Source organism: Mugil cephalus, chromosome 13 (genome assembly GCF_022458985.1).
Source record: "Mugil cephalus isolate CIBA_MC_2020 chromosome 13, CIBA_Mcephalus_1.1, whole genome shotgun sequence".
Taxonomy (NCBI): domain Eukaryota; kingdom Metazoa; phylum Chordata; class Actinopteri; order Mugiliformes; family Mugilidae; genus Mugil; species Mugil cephalus.
In genome coordinates, this window is record NC_061782.1 from 16,953,771 (window position 1) to 16,979,486 (window position 25,716).

Genomic DNA, 25,716 nt, shown 5'->3' on the forward strand with positions numbered 1-25,716 from the left:
TAAAAGCTCAGAAAAATAAATATCTTTCAGAAATAATTGCTTCCAATAGTAACAACCCCAGTGCTCTGTTCAAAACCATAAATACTGTCCTCGATATTCCCAAGTTTATTGGTTTTGATACTTCCACTGAAATCTGTGAAAGATTTCTCAACTTCTTCACTGATAAGATTGTGTCTACAAGAGCCTGTATCTCTCAGCCCTCCTATGACCCTTCAATTCCTCTGCCTTGCACATCTGTATTTGCTCAGTGTCCCTCTCCATTTTAAAAGACACAGTTAGTCATATGAAGCCCTCTGGTTCCCCTGCAGATGCCATCCCCCCTCATCTGTTTAAAGAGGTACTTGCGACAATTGGACCAAGCGTCTTTGAGATTGTCAATAGTAGCCTCTCTTCTGGTACAGTACCTGGGGATTTTAAACGTGCAGTAGTACGACCCCTACTTCAAAAAAACAGGCCTTGACCCCTCCTTCTGTTCCAACTTCAGGCCTATCTCTAATCTTTCATACATTTCCAAAATTTTAGAGAAGGTTGTCTACAATCAGCTGTTACCATTCTTAGAAGATAATGGCATCACTGAGCTTTTCCAGTCAGGGTTCAAAGCCCTCCATAGCACAGAGTTAGCACTTTTGAAAGTTTCAAATGATATACTTCTGTCAACAGACTCTGGAAAGTTTGCTGTCCTAGTGCTTTTAGATTTGTCTGCTGCATTTGACACTGTTGATCACAGCTTTTTGATCTCTCGTCTCGAGCACTGTGTGAGCATCAAGGTTGTTGCCCTTGACTGGTTCTGGTCATACTTAACTGACAGAAGCTTCTGTGTAAAACTTGACAACTTTATGTCTTCAACAGCCCCTCTTCCACATGAGGTCCCTCAGGGCTCAATCCTCTGCCCTGTTTTATTTGCTCTTTACTTACTCCTCCTCGGTTCTGTTTTTAGGAAACACAGTATCTCATTTCATTTTTATGCCAATGACTGCCAGATCTATTTTCCATTGGCACTAAATAATGCCCAATCAGTCCAACCACTCATAGACTGTCTTAACGACATTAAAGCTTGGCTCTCATTAAATTGTCTTAGTCTTAATGAGAACAAAACTGAAGTAATGATGTTTGGACCAAGTTGTTATTCTCCCCTCAATGTTTAACTTGGCTCTCTGTCATTGTATCTCAAGGACTGTGTCACTAATCTGGGGGTCAAGTTTGATTCTGATTTTAAATTTGAGAAACAGATCAATGGTGTAGTACAAAAAAGCCTTTATCAACCGCGTCAAATAGCAAAGGTGAAACCCATTTTATCAAGACCTGACTTGAAATTAATCCTTGCTTTTATTACGATCCGCCTTGATTACTGCAATTCCTTGTACATAGGGATCAGCCTGGCTTCCCTTGCCCGTCTGCAGCTTGTGCAGAACTCTGCTGCACGTCTGCTAACCCAGACCTGCAGATGCGAGCACATCACTCCTATCCTGGCGTCCCTACACTGGCTCCCTGTGTACCACAGAATCAATTTTAAACTTTTGTTATTTGTTTTTAAATGCTTGAACAACCTTGCTCCACCATATTTATCTGATTTGCTTCAGCCTTACTGCCCATCCCGATCCCTAAGATCAGCCGACCAGATGTTGCTGACAATCCCTATAACAAGGCTGAAGCTCAGAGGTGACAGAGCATTTGCCATTGCTGCACCCAAACTTTGGAATGACCTCCCTCTAAATGTCAGACAGGCCTCCTCGCTTCCTGTTTTTAAATCTCTTCTAAAAACGCACTTTTACTCCCTTGCCTTTAATTTACATTAATGTTTGTCTGCCATTGGCTAAAAAGCACTTACATTGAGCTTGTTTGTTCCTTTATTCTGTTTTCTTTGCTTGTTTTGTTTGTCTGTTTTTGAAGTGATTTTGTGTTTGTGTTTTTTTATGCCTTTTATCTTAATCTTAAACCTATTTAATGTCCCAATGTAAAGCACTTTGGCTTCCCCTGTGGTTTTTAAATGTGCTATATAAATAAAGTTGATTGATTGATTGATTGATTGATTGATTGATTGATTGATTGATTGATTGATTGATTGATTGATTGATTGATTGATTGATTGATTGATTGATGAAAAAATAATGCTACACAATTGCACACGGCTGGATTTGATGGGGGGAATATTTTCTAATAGCCTGGAGGAAACTAGTAGACTTGGTTTTGGTAAAAGTCTGGGAAAACATAAAATAAAACAGCAATAAACTACACTAACTAACTTTTCATGATACACTGTGAATAAACTCATGTATCAAGTGTGCTGATGTCTCAATGAATAATGCCCATTATGAGCACATTAATTATAAATGTCTAGTGGTTTGAACTGACTGTCAGTTACTCACCATTAAACCCGAATGACATACTGTATAATAAGTATAAAAATGGATCATTCATTGTAGTTTAATTTATCCAGTATTTTGGTTTATGTCACCAAATACCTTAAAAGCTACCCCCATTCTGATTCAGCCTCAACTATGATTAGCCAAAGTCAGCATGCAGCATTTTGTTAGATACATTAAAATTGTATCTAACAAAAGTGTTTTTGTAATTTCTGGAAGTGCTGGAATAAATGTTTGTAGTTTCACCTGTTCATCACTGGCCGATGTTTGTTAAAGATAAAATCAGGACTATAAAACGATGAACATGCATTGTTTTATTACGATGAACATTTGAAAAGTGTTTGCCCCTTTCTCATGACACGTTGGGTTGTTTGTTCTTCTGACCCTATTCATTAAGATTCTCCAGTGACACGCTGAAGGGCTCTTCTCCAGGTGGTGGGGTGAGCCTGGTGCTGGAGGGGGTGGCTCTATACAGGTCACTTGTGGTACAGTTACAGTAAGGCAAAAATGAAAAATGATGCTTTTAGGATACTGCTTAAACTTCCAAGGCGTACATGTGCAAGTCAAAAGTTTGTGAGCAGTGATGTCCCCACCGTGTGCGCAGTGCTTAAATTTATTTGTACAGATTATCTGACTCAGATAACAAAGTTATCCAGGTTTTAGTTGAGCCTACGCTGAGTGAAACCAGATACTCTTTCTGTTTCTGGAAGTGCTGGAGTATGTGTGTGTGTATGTGTATGTGTTTTTAGCTAGTTATGATATGAATTGTTGTACTGTGTTTATTGATGTTATTTCTCTGTCTGCTACTTTTATTTCTGCCTGTATTTATATGGACTATGCAGCTCTGAAATAAAATGCCGGTAATATAAAATGTGCTGCCTTAACACATAACTTTGATTAACAAAACTGAATTCAAGTTTCACCTGTTCATCACTGGCTGATGTTTGTTAAAGATAAAATCAGGACTATAAAACACGCCACATTCTGCTTCTGGTGAGAAAATCCAACATAGCCTGCCCTGTTGAATCAGGTGTGGCAGCAGGATTTTCCTCAGTGTATGCACAGTTGTATCATTTGATATATCTACAGGATTACAGTGCATTGTTTTATTTTTATTACGATGAACATTTGAACAGTGTTTGCTCCTTTCTCCTGACACGTTGGGTTGTTTGTTCTTCTGACCCTATATTCACAAGACTGTCATTAAGATATACAACTTTTACGTTTAGCCCTGTGATAGAGTAACTTTTGTACTCTGACAAACTATTTTATATGAATAAAAGCTGAAGTAAAAGGTTGAAGCTCTGTTTTAACGAGCCAAGTCAATACACACCTTCGCTGCTGCTGATAAAAAATCAATAAGTAAATAAAAAAAAAAAATTTAAAAAACTGCCACTGACTGCTGCATTTTGATTGGAAATTAGTGCGTCTATGAAGTGCATTGTCTGTCATGCGTGAGTGTCGCGAGCTAATAGCGGGCACCTGTCAAACCGAGACAAAAGTAGATTTATTTATTTTTTTCCAAGTAAACAGACTGAACGATGAACGCAAACAAGCCGCTGTATACCTGCTGAATTAACTTTTTATTTGGCTTATTAATAACAGCTGTATTAATCAGCTCTCTATTACTCTATGTCTCTCTACCAAAGCTCTCTCTCTCTCTATCTCTCTCTGTTCATCGAACACAATTAAACTTCTTCGTGTCATTATTTTGCGGCGTAAATTGCGAGTCGGACTAAGATTTATTAGATATTTGCGTGTGCGTGTGTGTGTGTGTGTACACAGGTGCTGCGCGATCGATAGACAGAGACCGTGTCACTCACTTTAATGTTGTAAATAAAAGTGAGCACCCCTATATAGTCAGAATTATATGATCTTTATATGATGGTGTTTATTTAATTTGGGCATCCACGGGCAAAAATATAAATCGGCACATATGATTAGAGGTCCTACGCACACTAATACACCCGCCTGTTCTGAACTATCATGCTCGTGCATGGTTCGGGTTATTTGCATCCAGAAACGCCCTGAATTGATCATATATGGTGGCAACAATCCCTTTAAGAATGCGTGAATGTTTTTTTTTTTTTTTTTTCACCCTTGTTCAGGGTCGGATCTAGAAAAATATTTATGGGGTGGCGAGAGGGGGCAGGAATTTTTGAGGGGTGGCAACATATGGCAGACGTATACACTGTTGTTTTTTTTTTCTTTTTTTAATCGCAGTTTGATGAGAAATAGTAGCCTAGACAATATAATTTACACTCAAGTATTTCTGCTTGCAGGACTTTATACATAACTTAGAACATGTATCCCACATGTAGATATATGTACACTAAATAAGGACATGGGCTGCCATTGACAAACTCATACAGACAAACAATCAATGTCTTGCATTTGAGGTAACAGGTTTCATGTGAAACAGGTCATTAGGAATAAGTGACCACACAATGTGATCTCACGTAACTAAGTGAGATGTTACACAGAAGTATAGTGACCCTGCTGTAGGTGGGGCATTATCACAGGAAAGGCATTAAGGTAAGAAAGACACAGGTGATGAGTGGCAGATGTGTGACAGGGGAAGCAAATTGTGTCAGAGTGGCAGCATTGCAAGCAGCATTTGTACACGAAGAAACTATCCAAAGAAAAACTTACCCATGAAGATCTATGGACTGAGTACTAAGGTCAGCATAAATACACAATGGAAATAAATGTCACTCAAACAAGGAACTGGACATCACTTTAACTGTTTACTCAGAACACACATTCTCCCCATTTGTCCCTCAGAAGCTTGAATATTTTTTTGACAGATGAGGTTTTTACTGATAAAGCGATGAGAAATACAGCCGGCCTACAGTATATACAGTATTCACAACAGTAAAGGCGACATGAAAGGAATACTTCATGTATGTACATCTGAGTTGCCGTATCAACAAATCACACAAAAAGCCTCAGAGTTACAAAAGTTACAGCAAAATCTCCACAAACCTGAAAAGGAGCCCCACAAAAATAAATTTTGCTGCCAGTCAGAAAAAGTAAATTTTGTGATGTATGTTCATACAGGTCGTGTCTGGACAGTTTTATACTATATATACGAAAGAAGAGATATCAAAAACCAACAACAGCAACAGCAACAACGCTGCTTCACGTTCAGCAGGATTTACACCATTTGCACCCGTTTCACATTTTAAGCTCTTTATGTAATTCAAGGTTTTATTAAAGGTGATATCAGATTTTCTCAGTTGCCAAAATAAAGATATAAATACAGGAGGAGGGGGGCAGATCAGATTTTAGTGCCTTTCCAAATAAAAAAAAAGTGCACATTAATCAACATTTCAACACAGTTCCATGAATAAAAACAATTAAATCAAAACAAAACAGCATACATGGCATAAATTGGCCATCAATTTATGCCATGTATACTAGAAATAAAAGTAATCAGCAAAAGGCAATTAAAACATACAACCGAAATAGACTACATAGATTAGACATCAACATACTCAAAACGTAGTGTGTATGAACGGGCAATAACGGAGAAACAGCGCTATGCGGAGATCAACGAATGGACCGATATTTGGTCGAGGCAAAAAATCCATTCATGGCGGACGTCATTTATTTGTGGTAGGCAGCCACGGATGTATGGGAAACACTGAGTCGTTATTAAACCTGATTTTTGTCATCTCAAAATCAGCATCATAAGTATACTTGTGGTAGTGAGAAAGGGGTGGGAACTAAAAAGCTCGGCTTCCTCCTGCTCATTTTCGAGCATTCTTTGTTTATTCACTTGACATGGGACTTGTTCTTTAGGACACTATAATGTGTTACTTGTTTTCTAGGACTTTTTATATTTTCTTTCTTTATCTTTTCTTTCTAATCAAATCAAAACAACAAATACTTGCACTGTGCTTTCGTTATTATTTCATTATTTGATAGATATCTTCGTAGTTAAGTAAGGGTTGATGCCCGACAAGGTGTCCATTATCTGAAATTAATGGACGACGCGGAGGCGTGCTTCACACCTCGAAGGGCATTAACGCGCTTATACCATGGTCACTTACGAAATAAATAAATATTAGGCCCATTATCAATACGTTATGTTTTGTTGTTGTTGTTGTTGTTGTTGTTGTTTCACCGTTTAAATCACAAGTTTTTCACAAGAAGCGGCTGAGCGGACTATTTAACGTTACATGACGTGATACAAAGTATAATTTATTACCGCGTGTGTCCAGAGGAACATGCGGAATTTCCACAGAGTCCACAGATCGTTTCCTAAATCGTTTTTATTGCAAGAAAGATGAACTTCTGATTTCTTCAAGTTCCGACTCAGGGATACGAGGGTGGTGGAAGCTGGTGTCTTTCCCGCTCTTCCTGTAGCGCTTCGGCATCGCCTTGAAAACAGCATTACTTGTCTTGAACAACTTGTCGCTAATGTTTACGTCTCTTAAGTGGCGATTAATGCCGGCTCTCAGACTCCTAACACTGTCAGCACTGTATTCTCCTCCTTCCTTGGTCGACTGGACAAAGTCTGTCTCGGTGTTTCTGTTGCCACGGTTACCAAAGCGTTTGAGCCAGCGCAATGATTTAGAACTGTCATCAGGCAATTTGACCGGAACGTCTATATGGGTGTCCATTATTCCCTTTTAATGTACACCCCGCAGCCAACCAGAGTCGAGGATTCATCCGGACCATGGCATAAACAGTTTTTACCTCTTTCCTCCCATCCTCCCCTGTCTACCGGCTCCCTCGTTTCGCGCCAGTCAGTTTCCCAAACAAAGGAGTCTCGTGCCACTCTTGCGTTAGTCGGACATCGGATCCGTCCGTGCCCTTGTTGGAAGAAAATCGTTGTTGCAAAATCAACAAGACCCCACCAAATCTGGAAATAAATCTGACCAACATGGCACATACCTTGATGCAAATAAACAAGTCACCAAAAGAGACTTGTTTGTATGCATAGTCAGAGTTGTGCATAATTTTACACACTTTTCTAAGCACAAGTACAAATTGATCAATTCCATGTCATATCCGATCTTTTAATATTGTATGAGGTCACTTTGATATCCAGTATCTCTGTGTTTAGGACAGACATCTTGTGTCTTATGTATAATCTACACTTTAGCTGAATGGCCACGTTTTAGCCTTTGTGATAACGCACGTACAGATTCCTCAGTCATCATATGGATCCCAGTGCTTTTCTAAATATTTACTGAGTATTGTATCTAAATTGTTGGATAGATGATCAGTGTCAAAAAAGCAAAATCGTGTTGCAGTAAGACTGCTACTTAAGCAAGGATGTCCTGTTTCTTGGGTAGTTTACAGTTGTTTGGGTACTGTTGACTGTTGCTTAGCAAAATGTGTGGGGAACATAGTTAACTGATTTTAGGACCACCTCCTCACCAGTTACGAGGACATCCAGTGACGACTGCCTTATGTTCTCTTGGTGTGTTGTAGGTTCATAGGTAATGGTGAATATTGAAGCCTTTGGGTGATCACTCTCTCCTTCTGGGAAAGTGAATAATTTTATTGGATTAATCTAACTAATTTATAAGTAAAGTGTTTTATAACTGAACGTTTTCCCTGTGTTGTCTTTTCCTCCACATTTGTATATTCAATATATATTAGATATTATTTATGGGATGTCACTATTTCACGCTCATTAGGTTTGACATAATAAAATACACAGACTGTCTTTTGATGATGCTTTTAATCAGGTAATATGAGAAAGGTAGAATGAAAGGTGAGTACAATTCAGTGTCACAATAAGACTGAACAGAAAGAGTTGTTAAAAGTTGATTGGAGTATGATGCTGCAGTGTCAAGTTAGGCCTTGCTCTGCTCATTAGTCCCTTCTTCCTGTTTCTCAGGGCCTGTGAAAAATAATAGTAAAAAGTCTTATTGCTGTGACTTCTTTCTTGTATCCTAAAATTTTTTTCACAGGTGCAAATTCATACAAACCTTTGAGCTTAATGGGACCCAGTACCAGAGTTTGGCTTTCGTGCTGTGACGCCAGATCTCTGGCAACACGACTGCTGCAGCCACGGTGGCAGCGGGAGTTGTAGTCAGAGGCTTGGCATATCAGGACTTTGCACTGGAGGAAGACCGACTCACTAGCTCGGAGGAACTGGAAGGCCTTAAATGTGAAACGGGCGTAGGTGCGGGTGCCAGAAACGGAGGAATAGTAGGTGTTATCTATGGGACAACTAAAAGAGAAACAAAGATGGTGTTACTTGAAAGTACAGATATTTAGTCATTTAAAAACTGTAGTTAGGAAGTCACAAGCCCAAAAAAGACTCAATCATCAGTTTAATTATAATGTGATTGAATATAAAATCTTAAAATATCGATATAAAATAGTGGGGTGAAAGTGCAATATTTCTTTTTCTTTAATGTAGGGGTATAAAATTACTGTAAGCATGAGTATCACTGAATGTCACTGTATAGCATTCCCATCACAAATTCTCTTGTTTTCCCATGCTGTAGACTGTGAGGGAAAATAAGCAAAGCACATTTTCATCTTACCCGTTACGGACCAAGTAGTAACGTCTGGTCTGGAAATCATAGGGGGATGGTGAAGCCACGCAAGTATCAAGAAAGATGACCACCGAGCTGTCTCCCACCGTCAGGTCCACTTGGACATACAAGTTCTGATTGAGTGCTACCTCATAAGGATCTTGAGTCACCTGACAGAGGTTGAAAGCAAAATATCAGCATCATATATTTCCAGCAGGACATATTTTTTCTTCACAGTCACTCCTTAACTACCAAAAACACACCCTATAGTAGTAGCTGCTGGACGTGTAGAAGGCCATGCTGGTGTTGAATCTGCCCGTGCCTATAATGCTGCTGTTACCAGGATGTTGGACAACATACATAATCTGGGAAACTGAGTCCTGCTCCATTAGACAGCTGACGTTCATCTTGAAGTAAGAGCGCCGTGTGATCTCTCCGGAGGTGTTGTCGCTGGCACGGAGAGCGTTTGTGTACACGACTTTGCCGTTGTGAAACTTTTAATAAGGAGAAGACATTGGAAAATGTAAAACTTGCTATAAGAGAGAATTATAAGGGGAAAAGATGTTAGTGTTCTCCAGAAGGTGGAGCATTTCTTACCCCTTTAACATTGCCACAGCTGTTGATGGGGAATTTGAAGACCACCTGGTAACTGGAAATCTGAGGTCTGCAGTACGGGTCATTCAGATAGAGACTGTTGCCGTTATAGCCCAGAGAGTTCAGGTAACTGTTCTTGAGCACAATGGTCATGTAATCTGAGGAGCAGTCCACTTGACCTGACATAAAGTGATGTTCACAAGACAACAGCTCGAATTACTTTTAGGATAGCTAGTAAAATGACACTGTGTTTATTTTTAATCATTCTAGTGGTGTGGATCTTGGGTTGCTCGGTCCTTAATTTGGTCCTGACGGAGATATTTCCAAAAATATTTAATGTAATTTTTTGACAGGTATTTGATGCCATCTGGCTGTATTCATTCAATGTGCCACTGTGAGGTTAACACGCCTATTTTCAGTGAAACTACTGAATGGTCTGGCATGAGAATTGGTAGATATTGGTAGATATTCACAACACCCTAAAGATGAACTGTGTTAACTGGTGATCATCTTTTCATTTTGCTAAAAATGAATCTCACTTTGACCAGTCTACAACAAACTTATAGTGATTCTAAAGATTTGAAATATTCATTATTATTTGTACAGTGACTGTACCTGAGCTCGGTGTCAGAGTGCTGAAGAACTCAGCCTTGAACCCTCGAGCGACAACAGATATATCGGTGCGAAAGACCACAGTCATGTAGTTGGAAGAGGAGTGGAAAGTGTTCATAGTGCCGTTGCAAACCTTCCCCAAATATGGTGAAGAAGTATATGGCCCATCGTAGACTGAAATGTAGTCACAGTTGCAGCAATTCTCCAGTCTTAAAAATAAAAAAAAGATGTAAATTACTGTGATTGTTGAGGAAAAAGTTGAAAAAGTATTACAAATTTAGAGACAAATACTTTTTATTTTATTTTATTTTCTAATTTTATTATTTAATAATAATAATAATAATGATGATACTGCTCTTTTATGCCCTTCTTTACTCACTGCAGGTATGTGAATGTCAGGAATATTCTTTGGTCATATGTAGTCCTTAGATACCAGACACAGTAGCTGTTGTCCTGGTAGTAGGAGGGATGGTAGGGGCTGGAGAAAGTGCCGGAGCTAAACAATGAGCCTCCACAAGGGGCCGCTGAAGGTGGATATGGTAGATGTCATTACAAGAAGTATAATGCAAAAGGCTATTTTTACACACTGAGGGTCTTACCTGTGTTTGGTGGGTAAGTTGTCACTGAACAATATGCTATTTGAAGAAAAGAAAATGTTTCAGAAATCGTGTGGGGGGTGGGGCACTGATGTATTGTACATTGGCTGACATGATACCTACCCTCAAAGTCAGGGCAACAGTTGCCATAGTATTGACAAGAGGATGAGCAGGAGCAGTTTCCCAGGTAATAGCCACAATTGTAACGACATGAGGGTGCTGGAAAACACAGGAGGATAATGTCTCACCAGACTGTTGAAGATCCTCAGTAAGAAAAGATGAATTCAGTAGAGTTGCTCTAAAAAGGTTAATTGAACAAACACTTAAATACCTGTAGTTGTTGGCGGGGCTGAAAGAAAAATCAAGATAACAAAAGTAAAACTGTCAGTTTTTACTCCTGCTCTTCTTGTCACAGTGGTAAAGACCTGAGGGCTGCGCTTTATTACTTCTATACAGACCTTGTTAGGAACTAATTCATTATTATTGTTTTTAAATAATTGCTCAAACAACCATTTACATACCTGTAGTGGCTAATGAGCAGTAATCTATTTGACAGAAAGAGAAGATTAAAGTGGTTATTACACGCTGCATAATAAATGATTAAACAATGACTTTCAGTAAAAGAGTCATTGTCCTGAGTTATACTCTGCACAGCATTACACTGGAATGTGACAGAATGATTGTTCTTACAAGATACGACTGCAGAGTCCACTTATACTGTTCATTTGTTGTACTTACAGGCGGCATCAGGGCAACAGTTGCCATAGTATAGACAATAGTATGAGCAGGAGCAGTTTCCTGGGTAACTGCCACAGTTGTAACGACAAGAGGGCACTGAAAGAAAAATTAGGATAACAGAAGTAAAACTGTCAGTTTTAACTCCTGCTCTGCTGCTTGTCAAAATTATAAAGGAATTCAGTTCAAATCTTTCTGTACACCTTCAAAGTTATCCACAACCTCGCCCCTCCATATCTGTCTAACCACCTCCAGTTTGCCACTCCAGCACGCTCCCTCAGATCCTCCTCCTCCCTCCACCTCACTGTCCCCTCTTTTCCCCTCTGCACCATGGGGAGCATGGATGTTCCGTGTTGTCTTTTTTTGTATTTGGATGTTTGAATCAGTGGCGTCATTTCAGTTTTGGACAAGGTATGGCAAGGATCACCCCATCTGTAGAGTCCGGGGGATTCTCCCCATGCGGAATTTTTTTGAGCATTGTAAATTTAAATGGAGCAACCTGGTGCGATTTGAGAGCAAAATCAAGAAGCTTTAGACAATTTATCAATTATCACTATCAATACTATGGATTGGATTATACTCACAATACCGCACACAGGGGTTCACAATGTAACTTTTTCTTTTACGAATAAAAGAAGAATGAACCAAAATATCCAACTCAGAGTCAAAGGCATCACTGAACATCAGTTCAAGGATGATAAATGATCCACAGCTAACATATTTATAGCCAATTCACCAGCATTTGATCAGCAACACAGTAAGTAGCCCCAGTGTTCTGCTTCCACAGCACTTCCCCACATGTACAGTACATGATGCTGGTCTAAAACAACAACAAGTATTTTCGTGTTAAAATCCATTTGTGAATAATCTCTGAAGACAAATGAATAAGTGTGTGTTACTTGAACTATATCCACTTCATAAAAGGTGTCTCTATTCTGTCCCAACTGCCATTTTTTAAAACAGATAATTACAGTCAATATCTGGAAACAAATTAATATTTTCGCTAAAATCGAGCTAAATGAGTGATAAATTAAACAGGGGTTTGGCGCTGGTTTGTCTCAGCGAGAAGGTTTTGTAATTTGTGGCAAGATGAACAGGATCCACAGACAGCTGTCATAAGCTTGTTCTTAGCAAAGCTGACTGCTGAGCTTTACTAATTTTATACTGACTTTGTTGCAGTACTAATCTATTATTATTGTTTTTGTATTAAAAGGTTTTATAGTGACTTTGTTGCAGTACTAATCTATTACTTTTGTTTTGGTTTTTAAAAGATTGATCGAAAAAACCTTTAAATACCTGTAGTTGTTGTAACTTCTGGGGCCACTAAAACAAAAAACAGGATAACAGAAGTAAAACAGTTAGTCTTTACTCCTGCTTTTCTTGTCACAATGGAAAATACGTGAGGACTGAGCTTTACAATTTTTATAGTGACTTTGTTGCAGTACTAATCTATTACTATTGGTTTTGTTTTTAAAAGATTGATCGAACAAACGTTTAAAAACCTGTAGTTATTGTAATTTGTGGGGCCACTGAAAGAAAAATCAAGATAATAGAATTAAATCTGTCCGTTTTTACTCCTGCTTTTCTTGTCACAATGGCAAAAACCTGAGGGCTGAGCTTTACTAATTTCATACTCAATTTGTTGCAGTAACTAATGTATTATTATTGTTTTTGTTTTAAAAGGTTTTATACTGACTTTGTTGCAGTACTAATCTATTACTATTGTTTTTGTTTTTAAAAGATTGATCGAACAAACGTTTAAATACCTGTAGTTGTTGTAACTTGTGGGGCCACTGAAATTAAAAAACAGGATAACAGAAGTAAAACATTCAGTCTTTACTCCTGCTTTTCTTGTCACAATGGAAAATAAGTCAGGACTGAGGTTTACAATTTTTATAGTGACTTTGTTGCAGTACTAATCTATTACTATTGGTTTTGTTTTTAAAAGATTGATCGAACAAACGTTTAAAAACCTGTAGTTATTGTAATTTGTGGGGCCACTGAAAGAAAAATCAAGATAATAGAATTAAATCTGTCCGTTTTTACTCCTGCTTTTCTTGTCACAATGGCAAAAACCTGAGGGCCGAGCTTCACTAATTTTATACTCACTTTGTTGCAGTAACTAATGTATTATTATTGTTTTTGTTTTTAAAAGGTTTTATACTGACTTTGTTGTAGTACTAACCTATTACTATTGTTTTTGTTTTTAAAAGATTGATCGAACAAATGTTTAAATACCTGTAGTTGTTGTAACTTCTGGGGCCACTGAAAAAAAAAAACAGGATAACAGAAGTAAATCTGTTAGTCTTTACTCCTGCTTTTCTTGTCACAATGGAAAATACGTGAGGACTGAGGTTTACGATTTTTATAGTGACTTTGTTGCAGTACTAATCTATTACTATTGGTTTTGTTTTTAAAAGATTGATCGAACAAACGTTGAAATACCTGTAGTTGTTGTAACTTGTGGGGCCACTGAAAGAAAAATCAGGATAATAGAATTAAATCTGTCAGTTTTAACTCCTGCTTTTCTTGTCACAATGGCAAAAACCTGAGGGCTGAGCTTTACTAATTTTATTCTGACTTTGTTGCAGTAACTAATGTATTATTATTGTTTTTGTTTTTAAAAGGTTTTATACTGACTATGTTGCAGTACTAATCTATTACTATTGGTTTGGTTTTTAAAAGATTGATCGAACAAACGTTTAAATACCTGTAGTTGTTGTTGCTTCTGGGGCAACTGAAACAAAAAAAAAGGATAACAGAAGTAAAACTGTCAGTTTTTACTCCTGCTTTTCTTGTCACAATGGAAAATACCTGAGGGCTGAGCTTTACTAATTTTATACTGACTTTGTTGCAGTACTAATCTATTATTATTGTTTTTGTATTAAAAGGTTTTATAGTGACTTTGTTGCAGTACTAATCTATTACTTTTGTTTTGGTTTTTAAAAGATTGATCGAAAAAACGTTTAAATGCCTGTAGTTGTTGTAACTTCTGGGGCCACGAAAACAAAAAACAGGATAACAGAAGTAAAACAGTTAGTCTTTACTCCTGCTTTTCTTGTCACAATGGCAAAAACCTGAGGGCTGAGCTTTACTAATTTTATACTGACTTTGTTGCAGTACTAATCTATTATTATTGTTTTTGTATTAAAAGGTTTTATAGTGACTTTGTTGCAGTACTAATCTATTACTTTTGTTTTGGTTTTTAAAAGATTGATCGAAAAAACGTTTAAATACCTGTAGTTGTTGTAACTTCTGGGGCCACTAAAACAAAAAACAGGATAATAGAATTAAATCTGTCCGTTTTTACTCCTGCTTTTCTTGTCACAATGGAAAATACGTGAGGACTGAGCTTTACAATTTTTATAGTGACTTTGTTGCAGTACTAATCTATTACTATTGGTTTTGTTTTTAAAAGATTGATCGAACAAACGTTTAAAAACCTGTAGTTTTTGTAATTTGTGGGGCCACTGAAAGAAAAATCAAGATAATAGAATTAAATCTGTCCGTTTTTACTCCTGCTTTTCTTGTCACAATGGCAAAAACCTGAGGGCCGAGCTTCACTAATTTTATACTCACTTTGTTGCAGTAACTAATGTATTATTATTGTTTTTGTTTTTAAAAGGTTTTATACTGACTTTGTTGTAGTACTAACCTATTACTATTGTTTTTGTTTTTAAAAGATTGATCGAACAAATGTTTAAATACCTGTAGTTGTTGTAACTTCTGGGGCCACTGAAAAAAAAAAAACAGGATAACAGAAGTAAATCTGTTAGTCTTTACTCCTGCTTTTCTTGTCACAATGGAAAATACGTGAGGACTGAGGTTTACGATTTTTATAGTGACTTTGTTGCAGTACTAATCTATTACTATTGGTTTTGTTTTTAAAAGATTGATCGAACAAACGTTTAAATACCTGTAGTTGTTGTAACTTGTGGGGCCACTGAAAGAAAAATCAGGATAATAGAATTAAATCTGTCAGTTTTAACTCCTGCTTTTCTTGTCACAATGGCAAAAACCTGAGGGCTGAGCTTTACTAATTTTATTCTGACTTTGTTGCAGTAACTAATGTATTATTATTGTTTTTGTTTTTAAAAGGTTTTATACTGACTATGTTGCAGTACTAATCTATTACTATTGGTTTGGTTTTTAAAAGATTGATCGAACAAACGTTTAAATACCTGTAGTTGTTGTTGCTTCTGGGGCAACTGAAACAAAAAACAGGATAACAGAAATAAAACTGTCAGTTTTTACTCCTGCTTTTCTTGTCACAATGGAAAATACCTGAGGGCTGAGCTTTACTAATTTTATACTGACTTTGTTGCAGTACTAATCTATTATTATTGTTTTTGTATTAAAAGGTTTTATAGTGACTTTGTTGCAGTACTAATCTATTACTTTTGTTTTGGTTTTTAAAAGATTGATCGAAAAAACGTTTAAATGCTTGTAGTTGTTGTAACTTCTGGGGCCACGAAAACAAAAAACAGGATAACAGAAGTAAAACAGTTAGTCTTTACTCCTGCTTTTCTTGTCACAATGGCAAAAACCTGAGGGCTGAGCTTTACTAATTTTATACTGACTTTGTTGCAGTACTAATCTATTATTATTGTTTTTGTATTAAAAGGTTTTATAGTGACTTTGTTGCAGTACTAATCTATTACTTTTGTTTTGGTTTTTAAAAGATTGATCGAAAAAACGTTTAAATACCTGTAGTTGTTGTAACTTCTGGGGCCACTAAAACAGAAAACAGGATAATAGAATTAAATCTGTCCGTTTTTACTCCTGCTTTTCTTGTCACAATGGAAAATACGTGAGGACTGAGCTTTACAATTTTTATAGTGACTTTGTTGCAGTACTAATCTATTACTATTGGTTTTGTTTTTAAAAGATTGATCGAACAAACGTTTAAAAACCTGTAGTTTTTGTAATTTGTGGGGCCACTGAAAGAAAAATCAAGATAATAGAATTAAATCTGTCCGTTTTTACTCCTGCTTTTCTTGTCACAATGGCAAAAACCTGAGGGCTGAGCTTTACTAATTTCATACTGACTTTGTTGCAGTAACTAATGTATTATTATTGTTTTTGTTTTAAAAGGTTTTATACTGACTTTGTTGCAGTACTAATCTATTACTATTGTTTTTGTTTTTAAAAGATTGATCGAACAAACGTTGAAATACCTGTAGTTGTTGTAACTTGTGGGGCCACTGAAATGATAAAACAGGATAACAGAAGTAAAACATTCAGTCTTTACTCTTGCTTTTCTTGTCACAATGGAAAAAACCTGAGGGCTGAGCTTTACTAATTTTATTCTGACTTTGTTGCAGTAACTAATGTATTATTATTGTTTTTGTTTTTAAAAGGTTTCATACTGACTTTGTTGCAGTACTAATCTATTACTATTGGTTTGGTTTTTAAAAGATTGATCGAACAAATGTTTAAATACCTGTAGTTGTTGTTGCTTCTGGGGCAACTGAAACAAAAAACAGGATAACAGAAATAAAACTGTCAGTTTTTACTCCTGCTTTTCTTGTCACAATGGAAAATACCCGAGGGCTGAGCTTTACTAATTTTATAGTGACTTTGTTGCAGTACTAATCTATTATTATTGTTTTTGTATTAAAAGGTTTTATAGTGACTTTGTTGCAGTACTAATCTATTACTTTTGTTTTGGTTTTTAAAAGATTGATCGAAAAAACCTTTAAATACCTGTAGTTGTTGTAACTTCTGGGGCCACTAAAACAAAAAACAGGATAACAGAAGTAAAACAGTTAGTCTTTACTCCTGCTTTTCTTGTCACAATGGAAAATACGTGAGGACTGAGCTTTACAATTTTTATAGTGACTTTGTTGCAGTACTAATCTATTACTATTGGTTTTGTTTTTAAAAGATTGATCGAACAAACGTTTAAAAACCTGTAGTTATTGTAATTTGTGGGGCCACTGAAAGAAAAATCAAGATAATAGAATTAAATCTGTCCGTTTTTACTCCTGCTTTTCTTGTCACAGTGGCAAAAACCTGAGGGCTGAGCTTTACTAATTTCATACTCACTTTGTTGCAGTAACTAATGTATTATTATTGTTTTTGTTTTAAAAGGTTTTATACTGACTTTGTTGCAGTACTAATCTATTACTATTGTTTTTGTTTTTAAAAGATTGATCGAACAAACGTTTAAATACCTGTAGTTGTTGTAACTTGTGGGGCCACTGAAACAAAAAACAGGATAACAGAAGTAAAACTGTCAGTCTTTACTCCTGCTTTTCTTGTCACAATGGAAAATACGTGAGGACTGAGGTTTACAATTTTTATAGTGACTTTGTTGCAGTACTAATCTATTACTATTGGTTTTGTTTTTAAAAGATTGATCGAACAAACGTTTAAAAACCTGTAGTTATTGTAATTTGTGGGGCCACTGAAAGAAAAATCAAGATAATAGAATTAAATCTGTCCGTTTTTACTCCTGCTTTTCTTGTCACAATGGCAAAAACCTGAGGGCCGAGCTTCACTAATTTTATACTCACTTTGTTGCAGTAACTAATGTATTATTATTGTTTTTGTTTTTAAAAGGTTTTATACTGACTTTGTTGTAGTACTAACCTATTACTATTGTTTTTGTTTTTAAAAGATTGATCGAACAAATGTTTAAATACCTGTAGTTGTTGTAACTTCTGGGGCCACTGAAAAAAAAAAACAGGATAACAGAAGTAAATCTGTTAGTCTTTACTCCTGCTTTTCTTGTCACAATGGAAAATACGTGAGGACTGAGGTTTACGATTTTTATAGTGACTTTGTTGCAGTACTAATCTATTACTATTGGTTTTGTTTTTAAAAGATTGATCGAACAAACGTTGAAATACCTGTAGTTGTTGTAACTTGTGGGGCCACTGAAAGAAAAATCAGGATAATAGAATTAAATCTGTCAGTTTTAACTCCTGCTTTTCTTGTCACAATGGCAAAAACCTGAGGGCTGAGCTTTACTAATTTTATTCTGACTTTGTTGCAGTAACTAATGTATTATTATTGTTTTTGTTTTTAAAAGGTTTTATACTGACTATGTTGCAGTACTAATCTATTACTATTGGTTTGGTTTTTAAAAGATTGATCGAACAAACGTTTAAATACCTGTAGTTGTTGTTGCTTCTGGGGCAACTGAAACAAAAAACAGGATAACAGAAATAAAACTGTCAGTTTTTACTCCTGCTTTTCTTGTCACAATGGAAAATACCTGAGGGCTGAGCTTTACTAATTTTATACTGACTTTGTTGCAGTACTAATCTATTATTATTGTTTTTGTATTAAAAGGTTTTATAGTGACTTTGTTGCAGTACTAATCTATTACTTTTGTTTTGGTTTTTAAAAGATTGATCGAAAAAACGTTTAAATGCCTGTAGTTGTTGTAACTTCTGGGGCCACGAAAACAAAAAACAGGATAACAGAAGTAAAACAGTTAGTCTTTACTCCTGCTTTTCTTGTCACAATGGCAAAAACCTGAGGGCTGAGCTTTACTAATTTTATACTGACTTTGTTGCAGTACTAATCTATTATTATTGTTTTTGTATTAAAAGGTTTTATAGTGACTTTGTTGCAGTACTAATCTATTACTTTTGTTTTGGTTTTTAAAAGATTGATCGAAAAAACGTTTAAATACCTGTAGTTGTTGTAACTTCTGGGGCCACTAAAACAAAAAACAGGATAATAGAATTAAATCTGTCCGTTTTTACTCCTGCTTTTCTTGTCACAATGGAAAATACGTGAGGACTGAGCTTTACAATTTTTATAGTGACTTTGTTGCAGTACTAATCTATTACTATTGGTTTTGTTTTTAAAAGATTGATCGAACAAACGTTTAAAAACCTGTAGTTTTTGTAATTTGTGGGGCCACTGAAAGAAAAATCAAGATAATAGAATTAAATCTGTCCGTTTTTACTCCTGCTTTTCTTGTCACAATGGCAAAAACCTGAGGGCCGAGCTTCACTAATTTTATACTCACTTTGTTGCAGTAACTAATGTATTATTATTGTTTTTGTTTTTAAAAGGTTTTATACTGACTTTGTTGTAGTACTAACCTATTACTATTGTTTTTGTTTTTAAAAGATTGATCGAACAAATGTTTAAATACCTGTAGTTGTTGTAACTTCTGGGGCCACTGAAAAAAAAAAACAGGATAACAGAAGTAAATCTGTTAGTCTTTACTCCTGCTTTTCTTGTCACAATGGAAAATACGTGAGGACTGAGGTTTACGATTTTTATAGTGACTTTGTTGCAGTACTAATCTATTACTATTGGTTTTGTTTTTAAAAGATTGATCGAACAAACGTTTAAATACCTGTAGTTGTTGTAACTTGTGGGGCCACTGAAAGAAAAATCAGGATAATAGAATTAAATCTGTCAGTTTTAACTCCTGCTTTTCTTGTCACAATGGCAAAAACCTGAGGGCTGAGCTTTACTAATTTTATTCTGACTTTGTTGCAGTAACTAATGTATTATTATTGTTTTTGTTTTTAAAAGGTTTTATACTGACTATGTTGCAGTACTAATCTATTACTATTGGTTTGGTTTTTAAAAGATTGATCGAACAAACGTTTAAATACCTGTAGTTGTTGTTGCTTCTGGGGCAACTGAAACAAAAAACAGGATAACAGAAATAAAACTGTCAGTTTTTACTCCTGCTTTTCTTGTCACAATGGAAAATACCTGAGGGCTGAGCTTTACTAATTTTATACTGACTTTGTTGCAGTACTAATCTATTATTATTGTTTTTGTATTAAAAGGTTTTATAGTGACTTTGTTGCAGTACTAATCTATTACTTTTGTTTTGGTTTTTAAAAGATTGATCGAAAAAACGTTTAAATGCTTGTAGTTGTTGTAACTTCTGGGGCCACGAAAACAAAAAACAGGATAACAGAAGTAAAACAGTTAGTCTTTACTCCTGCTTTTCTTGTCACAATGGCAAAAACCTGAGGGCTGAGCTTTACTAATTTTATACTGACTTTGTTGCAGTACTAATCTATTATTATTGTTTTTGTATTAAAAGGTTTTATAGTGACTTTGTTGCAGTACTAATCTATTACTTTTGTTTTGGTTTTTAAAAGATTGATCGAAAAAACGTTTAAATACCTGTAGTTGTTGTAACTTCTGGGGCCACTAAAACAGAAAACAGGATAATAGAATTAAATCTGTCCGTTTTTACTCCTGCTTTTCTTGTCACAATGGAAAATACGTGAGGACTGAGCTTTACAATTTTTATAGTGACTTTGTTGCAGTACTAATCTATTACTATTGGTTTTGTTTTTAAAAGATTGATCGAACAAACGTTTAAAAACCTGTAGTTTTTGTAATTTGTGGGGCCACTGAAAGAAAAATCAAGATAATAGAATTAAATCTGTCCGTTTTTACTCCTGCTTTTCTTGTCACAATGGCAAAAACCTGAGGGCTGAGCTTTACTAATTTCATACTGACTTTGTTGCAGTAACTAATGTATTATTATTGTTTTTGTTTTAAAAGGTTTTATACTGACTTTGTTGCAGTACTAATCTATTACTATTGTTTTTGTTTTTAAAAGATTGATCGAACAAACGTTGAAATACCTGTAGTTGTTGTAACTTGTGGGGCCACTGAAATGATAAAACAGGATAACAGAAGTAAAACATTCAGTTTTACTCTTGCTTTTCTTGTCACAATGGAAAAAACCTGAGGGCTGAGCTTTACTAATTTTATTCTGACTTTGTTGCAGTAACTAATGTATTATTATTGTTTTTGTTTTTAAAAGGTTTCATACTGACTTTGTTGCAGTACTAATCTATTACTATTGGTTTGGTTTTTAAAAGATTGATCGAACAAATGTTTAAATACCTGTAGTTGTTGTTGCTTCTGGGGCAACTGAAACAAAAAACAGGATAACAGAAATAAAACTGTCAGTTTTTACTCCTGCTTTTCTTGTCACAATGGAAAATACCCGAGGGCTGAGCTTTACTAATTTTATAGTGACTTTGTTGCAGTACTAATCTATTATTATTGTTTTTGTATTAAAAGGTTTTATAGTGACTTTGTTGCAGTACTAATCTATTACTTTTGTTTTGGTTTTTAAAAGATTGATCGAAAAAACCTTTAAATACCTGTAGTTGTTGTAACTTCTGGGGCCACTAAAACAAAAAACAGGATAACAGAAGTAAAACAGTTAGTCTTTACTCCTGCTTTTCTTGTCACAATGGAAAATACGTGAGGACTGAGCTTTACAATTTTTATAGTGACTTTGTTGCAGTACTAATCTATTACTATTGGTTTTGTTTTTAAAAGATTGATCGAACAAACGTTTAAAAACCTGTAGTTATTGTAATTTGTGGGGCCACTGAAAGAAAAATCAAGATAATAGAATTAAATCTGTCCGTTTTTACTCCTGCTTTTCTTGTCACAGTGGCAAAAACCTGAGGGCTGAGCTTTACTAATTTCATACTCACTTTGTTGCAGTAACTAATGTATTATTATTGTTTTTGTTTTAAAAGGTTTTATACTGACTTTGTTGCAGTACTAATCTATTACTATTGTTTTTGTTTTTAAAAGATTGATCGAACAAACGTTTAAATACCTGTAGTTGTTGTAACTTGTGGGGCCACTGAAATGATAAAACAGAATAACAGAAGTAAAACATTCAGTCTTTACTCCTGCTTTTCTTGTCACAATGGAAAAGAAGTCAGGACTGAGCTTTACAATTTTTATAGTGACTTTGTTGCAGTACTAATCTATTACTATTGGTTTTGTTTTTAAAAGATTGATCGAACAAACGTTTAAAAACCTGTAGTTATTGTAATTTGTGGGCCCACTGAAAGAAAAATCAAGATAATAGAATTAAATCTGTCAGTTTTAACTCCTGCTTTTCTTGTCACAATGGCAAAAACCTGAGGGCTGAGCTTTACTAATTTTATTCTGACTTTGTTGCAGTAACTAATGTATTATTATTGTTTTTGTTTTTAAAAGGTTTTATACTGACTTTGTTGCAGTACTAATCTATTACTATTGGTTTGGTTTTTAAAAGATTGATCGAACAAATGTTTAAATACCTGTAGTTGTTGTTGCTTCTGGGGCCACTGAAACAAAAAACAGGATAATAGAAGTAAATCTGTTAGTTTTTACTCCTGCTTTTCATCTCACAATGGCAAAAGGCTGAGGGCTGACCTTTACTAATTTTATACTGACTTTGTTGCAGTAACTAATGTATTATTATTGTTTTGGTTTTTAAAAGGTTGATCGAACAGAAATTAAAATACCTGTAGTTGTTGTTGCTTCTGGGGCAACTGAAAGAAAAATCAAGATTATAGAAGTGAATCTGTTAGTATTTACTCCTCCTTTTCTTCTCACAATGGCAAAAACCTGAGGGCTGAGCTTTACTAATTTTATAATGACTTTGTTGCAGCAACTGATGTATCATCATTTTTTTTGTTTTTAAAAGACTAATCGAACAAGTGTTTAAATACCTGTAGGTGTTGTAACTTCTGGGGCCACTGAAACAAAAAACAGGATAAAAGAAGTAAAACTGTTAGTTTTTACTCCTCCTTTTCTTGTCACAATGGCAAAAACCTGAGGGCTTAGCTATACTAATTTTATACCGACTTTGTTGCAGTAACTAATGTATTATTATTGTTTTTGTTTTAAAAGGTTTTATACGGACTTCGTTGCAGTTCTGATCTATTACTATTGGTTTTGTTTTTAAAAGATCGATCGTACAAACGTTTAAATACCTGTAGTTGTTGTTGCTTCTGGGACAACTGAAAGAAAAATAAGGATAATAGAAGTAAATCCGTTAGTTTTTACTCCTGCTTTTCTTGTCACAATGGTAAAAGGCTGAGGGCTGAGCTTTGCTAATGTTATACTGACTTTGTTGCAGTAACTAATGTATTATCATTGTTTTTAAAAGGCAGATCAAACAGAAATTAAAATACCTGTAGTTGTCGTTGCTTCTGGGTCATATCCTGGGATTATAGGAGTAAAACTGTCAGTTTTTACTCCTGCTTTTCCTGACAGTGGTAAAGACCTGAGGGCTGAGCTTTACTATTTTATACTGACTTTGTTGCAGTAACTGATGTATTATCATTGTTTTTGTTTTTAAAAGGTTTTATACTGACTTCGTTGCAGTACTAATCTATCACTATTGTTTTTGTTTTTAAAAGATTGATCGAACAAACGTTTAAATACCTGTAGTTGTTGTAACTTGTGGGGCCACTGAAAAAAAAACAGGATAACAGAAGTAAAACTGTGAGTTTTTTATTCTTGCTTTTCTTGTCACAATGGCAAAAACCTGAGGGCTGAGATTTATTAATTTTATACTGACTTTTTTGCAGTAATTTGAAGTATCATCATTGTTTTTGTTTTTAAAAGGTTGATTGAACAGAAATTAAAATACCTGTAGTTGTCATTGTTCCTGGGGCAACTGAAAGAAAAATCAGGATAATAGAAGTAAATCTGTATACTGACTTTGTTGCAGTAACTAATGTATCATCATCGATTTTATTTTCAAAAGGTTGATCGAACAGTAATTGAAATACCTGTAGTTGTCGTTGCCTCTGGGGCAACTGAAAGAAAAATCAATATTATAGAAGTAAATCTGTTAGTTTTTACTCCTGCTTTTCTTGTCACAATGGCAAAAACCTGAGGGCTGAGCTTTGCTAATGTTATACTGACTTTGTTGCAGTAACTAATGTATTATCATTGTTTTTAAAAGGCTGATCGAACAGAAATTAAAATACCTGTAATTGACGTTGCTTCTGGGTCATATCCTGGGATAATAGGAGTAAAACTGTCAGTTTTTACTCCTGCTTTTCTCGTCACAGTGGTAAAGACCTGAGGGCTGAGCTTTACTATTTTATATTGACTTTTTTGGAAAACATTTTTTTTTTCTTTTTTTTTCTTTAGTATTATTTATTTATTTATTTATTTATTAGAACTAGGTTTTGCTTTAATAGACTTGAAAAAAACATCAGGATAACTGTCAGATTTCACTCCTGCTCTGCTCGTCACAGTTTTTATTTTTAAATCATTATTTTTGTAACAGACTTGGTAAAACAATGGTTGGAAACACAGGAGGATAATGTAAATGAAAGCGATGTTTTGAAAACCGTTGCTTAAATGATTTGTCAGACAAACATTTAAATAATTGTGGATGTGTAAATTTTCAATAAGAATGAAAAACAGGAGTGAAACAAATAATTAATAACATCAGACAATTAAAAAGTTTCTTCATTTCTCAAATGTATTGATACTTTCAGAGGAGGAAAACTGTCAGACAAAAGTTATTTCTAACCTCTACCTACAAGTTATTTGGAAAAACAACAGAAAATAGAGATGTACTGTATGTATTGTATTATATTTTTATATTCTTAGTTATTGGATCCATTTAGTCTCAAACTCCTTGCTAAAATCAACTGAATGCAACACATTTTCTACAGACAACCAATAGGATATAGTATAATATCAGTTATGTTTTTACCTGAAACAGCACCTGAAGGATGATGGGACAAACAGGTAAGAAGACAAATATGTTAACATGAGGACTAAACATAAAAATGATACTTTACATTACAACAGAAGATAGTGTACAGTACCTTGAGGCCCATGTGTGATGAGCACACTGCAAAGAAACAAGAGAGTCCACATGGTGAATTCGTTCACGTACCAAGCTGCTGTAGGTGCTGAACATGGCAGCTTATATAGTCAGCAGCCAACATGGAGATGTTGTTATAGCACCCATAAAGACATTCCCATAAAAGTCACAGAATGCAAAATTTACAGATTATACAGGGTGCATGAGAAATGAACACTTGGTTAACTATCATAAAAGACATGCAAAGACTTTCCAACCCCGGTTTCATTATGTATTTTTAAGGTGTTTGTTCACACACCTGCTTAATGGGGTTTTTTGGGAACTTGTGCAGATTATGAAAGACGCACTGACAATCTTATGAGAGATGAACAAATAACGCGTGCACAGTTGCACATGGCTGTATTTGATAGTGGAAATATTTTCTAATAGCCTGGAGGAAACTAGTAGACTTGGTTTTGGTATCACATATTGGTAGAACAATATAACATATTTTAAAACGGTGTTAGTAAGGATGGTATGTATATCCGAACTGATGAAGTGTGTTTTGCTATAGATAAATAACAGCAGAAAATCTTAAGCATGCTAGCCATAGAGAATCAGTGCTACTTATGATGTACTGATGTATTGTAAGGTAAGGTACTTGGGCCACATCATCAGAGATAATCTATGTGATGATGCAGCACCAGTGCTGTAAATTGTATGCACAAGTGAACATGCTGTCA

General features: G+C 35.3%; 1 protein-coding gene across 12 annotated transcripts in view; it reads right to left on the reverse strand.

Moving 5' to 3' along the window:
• Positions 1-25,064, reverse strand: part of LOC125018916 (deleted in malignant brain tumors 1 protein-like) — a 34,069-nt gene extending 9,005 nt beyond the window's left edge. Inside the window, exons 1-27 of one of the 12 annotated variants that reach the window (XM_047603340.1) lie at positions 24,996-25,064; positions 24,881-24,892; positions 24,141-24,170; positions 23,940-23,966; positions 23,798-23,824; positions 23,590-23,616; positions 23,337-23,366; positions 23,136-23,162; positions 22,872-22,898; positions 22,665-22,691; positions 21,986-22,012; positions 21,253-21,279; positions 20,989-21,014; positions 14,378-14,405; positions 14,114-14,140; positions 11,407-11,502; positions 11,190-11,213; positions 11,000-11,017; positions 10,792-10,887; positions 10,672-10,707; positions 10,452-10,596; positions 10,076-10,281; positions 9,464-9,639; positions 9,130-9,360; positions 8,876-9,036; positions 8,312-8,556; positions 8,043-8,223 (exon numbers count right to left, since the gene is read on the reverse strand). In XM_047603340.1, the coding sequence (XP_047459296.1) occupies positions 8,177-8,223; positions 8,312-8,556; positions 8,876-9,036; positions 9,130-9,360; positions 9,464-9,639; positions 10,076-10,281; positions 10,452-10,596; positions 10,672-10,707; positions 10,792-10,887; positions 11,000-11,017; positions 11,190-11,213; positions 11,407-11,502; positions 14,114-14,140; positions 14,378-14,405; positions 20,989-21,014; positions 21,253-21,279; positions 21,986-22,012; positions 22,665-22,691; positions 22,872-22,898; positions 23,136-23,162; positions 23,337-23,366; positions 23,590-23,616; positions 23,798-23,824; positions 23,940-23,966; positions 24,141-24,170; positions 24,881-24,892; positions 24,996-25,047 (1,902 nt within the window). In that variant the 5' untranslated portion in view covers positions 25,048-25,064 and the 3' untranslated portion in view covers positions 8,043-8,176. Of the gene's footprint in view, positions 1-8,042; positions 8,224-8,311; positions 8,557-8,875; positions 9,037-9,129; positions 9,361-9,463; positions 9,640-10,075; positions 10,282-10,451; positions 10,597-10,671; positions 10,708-10,791; positions 10,888-10,999; positions 11,018-11,189; positions 11,214-11,406; positions 11,503-13,169; positions 13,197-14,113; positions 14,141-14,377; positions 14,406-20,988; positions 21,015-21,252; positions 21,280-21,515; positions 21,543-21,985; positions 22,013-22,664; positions 22,692-22,871; positions 22,899-23,135; positions 23,163-23,336; positions 23,367-23,589; positions 23,617-23,797; positions 23,825-23,939; positions 23,967-24,140; positions 24,171-24,880; positions 24,893-24,995 lie in introns of those variants that run through there. The other 11 variants (XM_047603345.1, XM_047603344.1, XM_047603343.1 and 8 more) reach the window with 11 other exon arrangements.
• Positions 25,065-25,716: the final 652 nt, after the last annotated feature.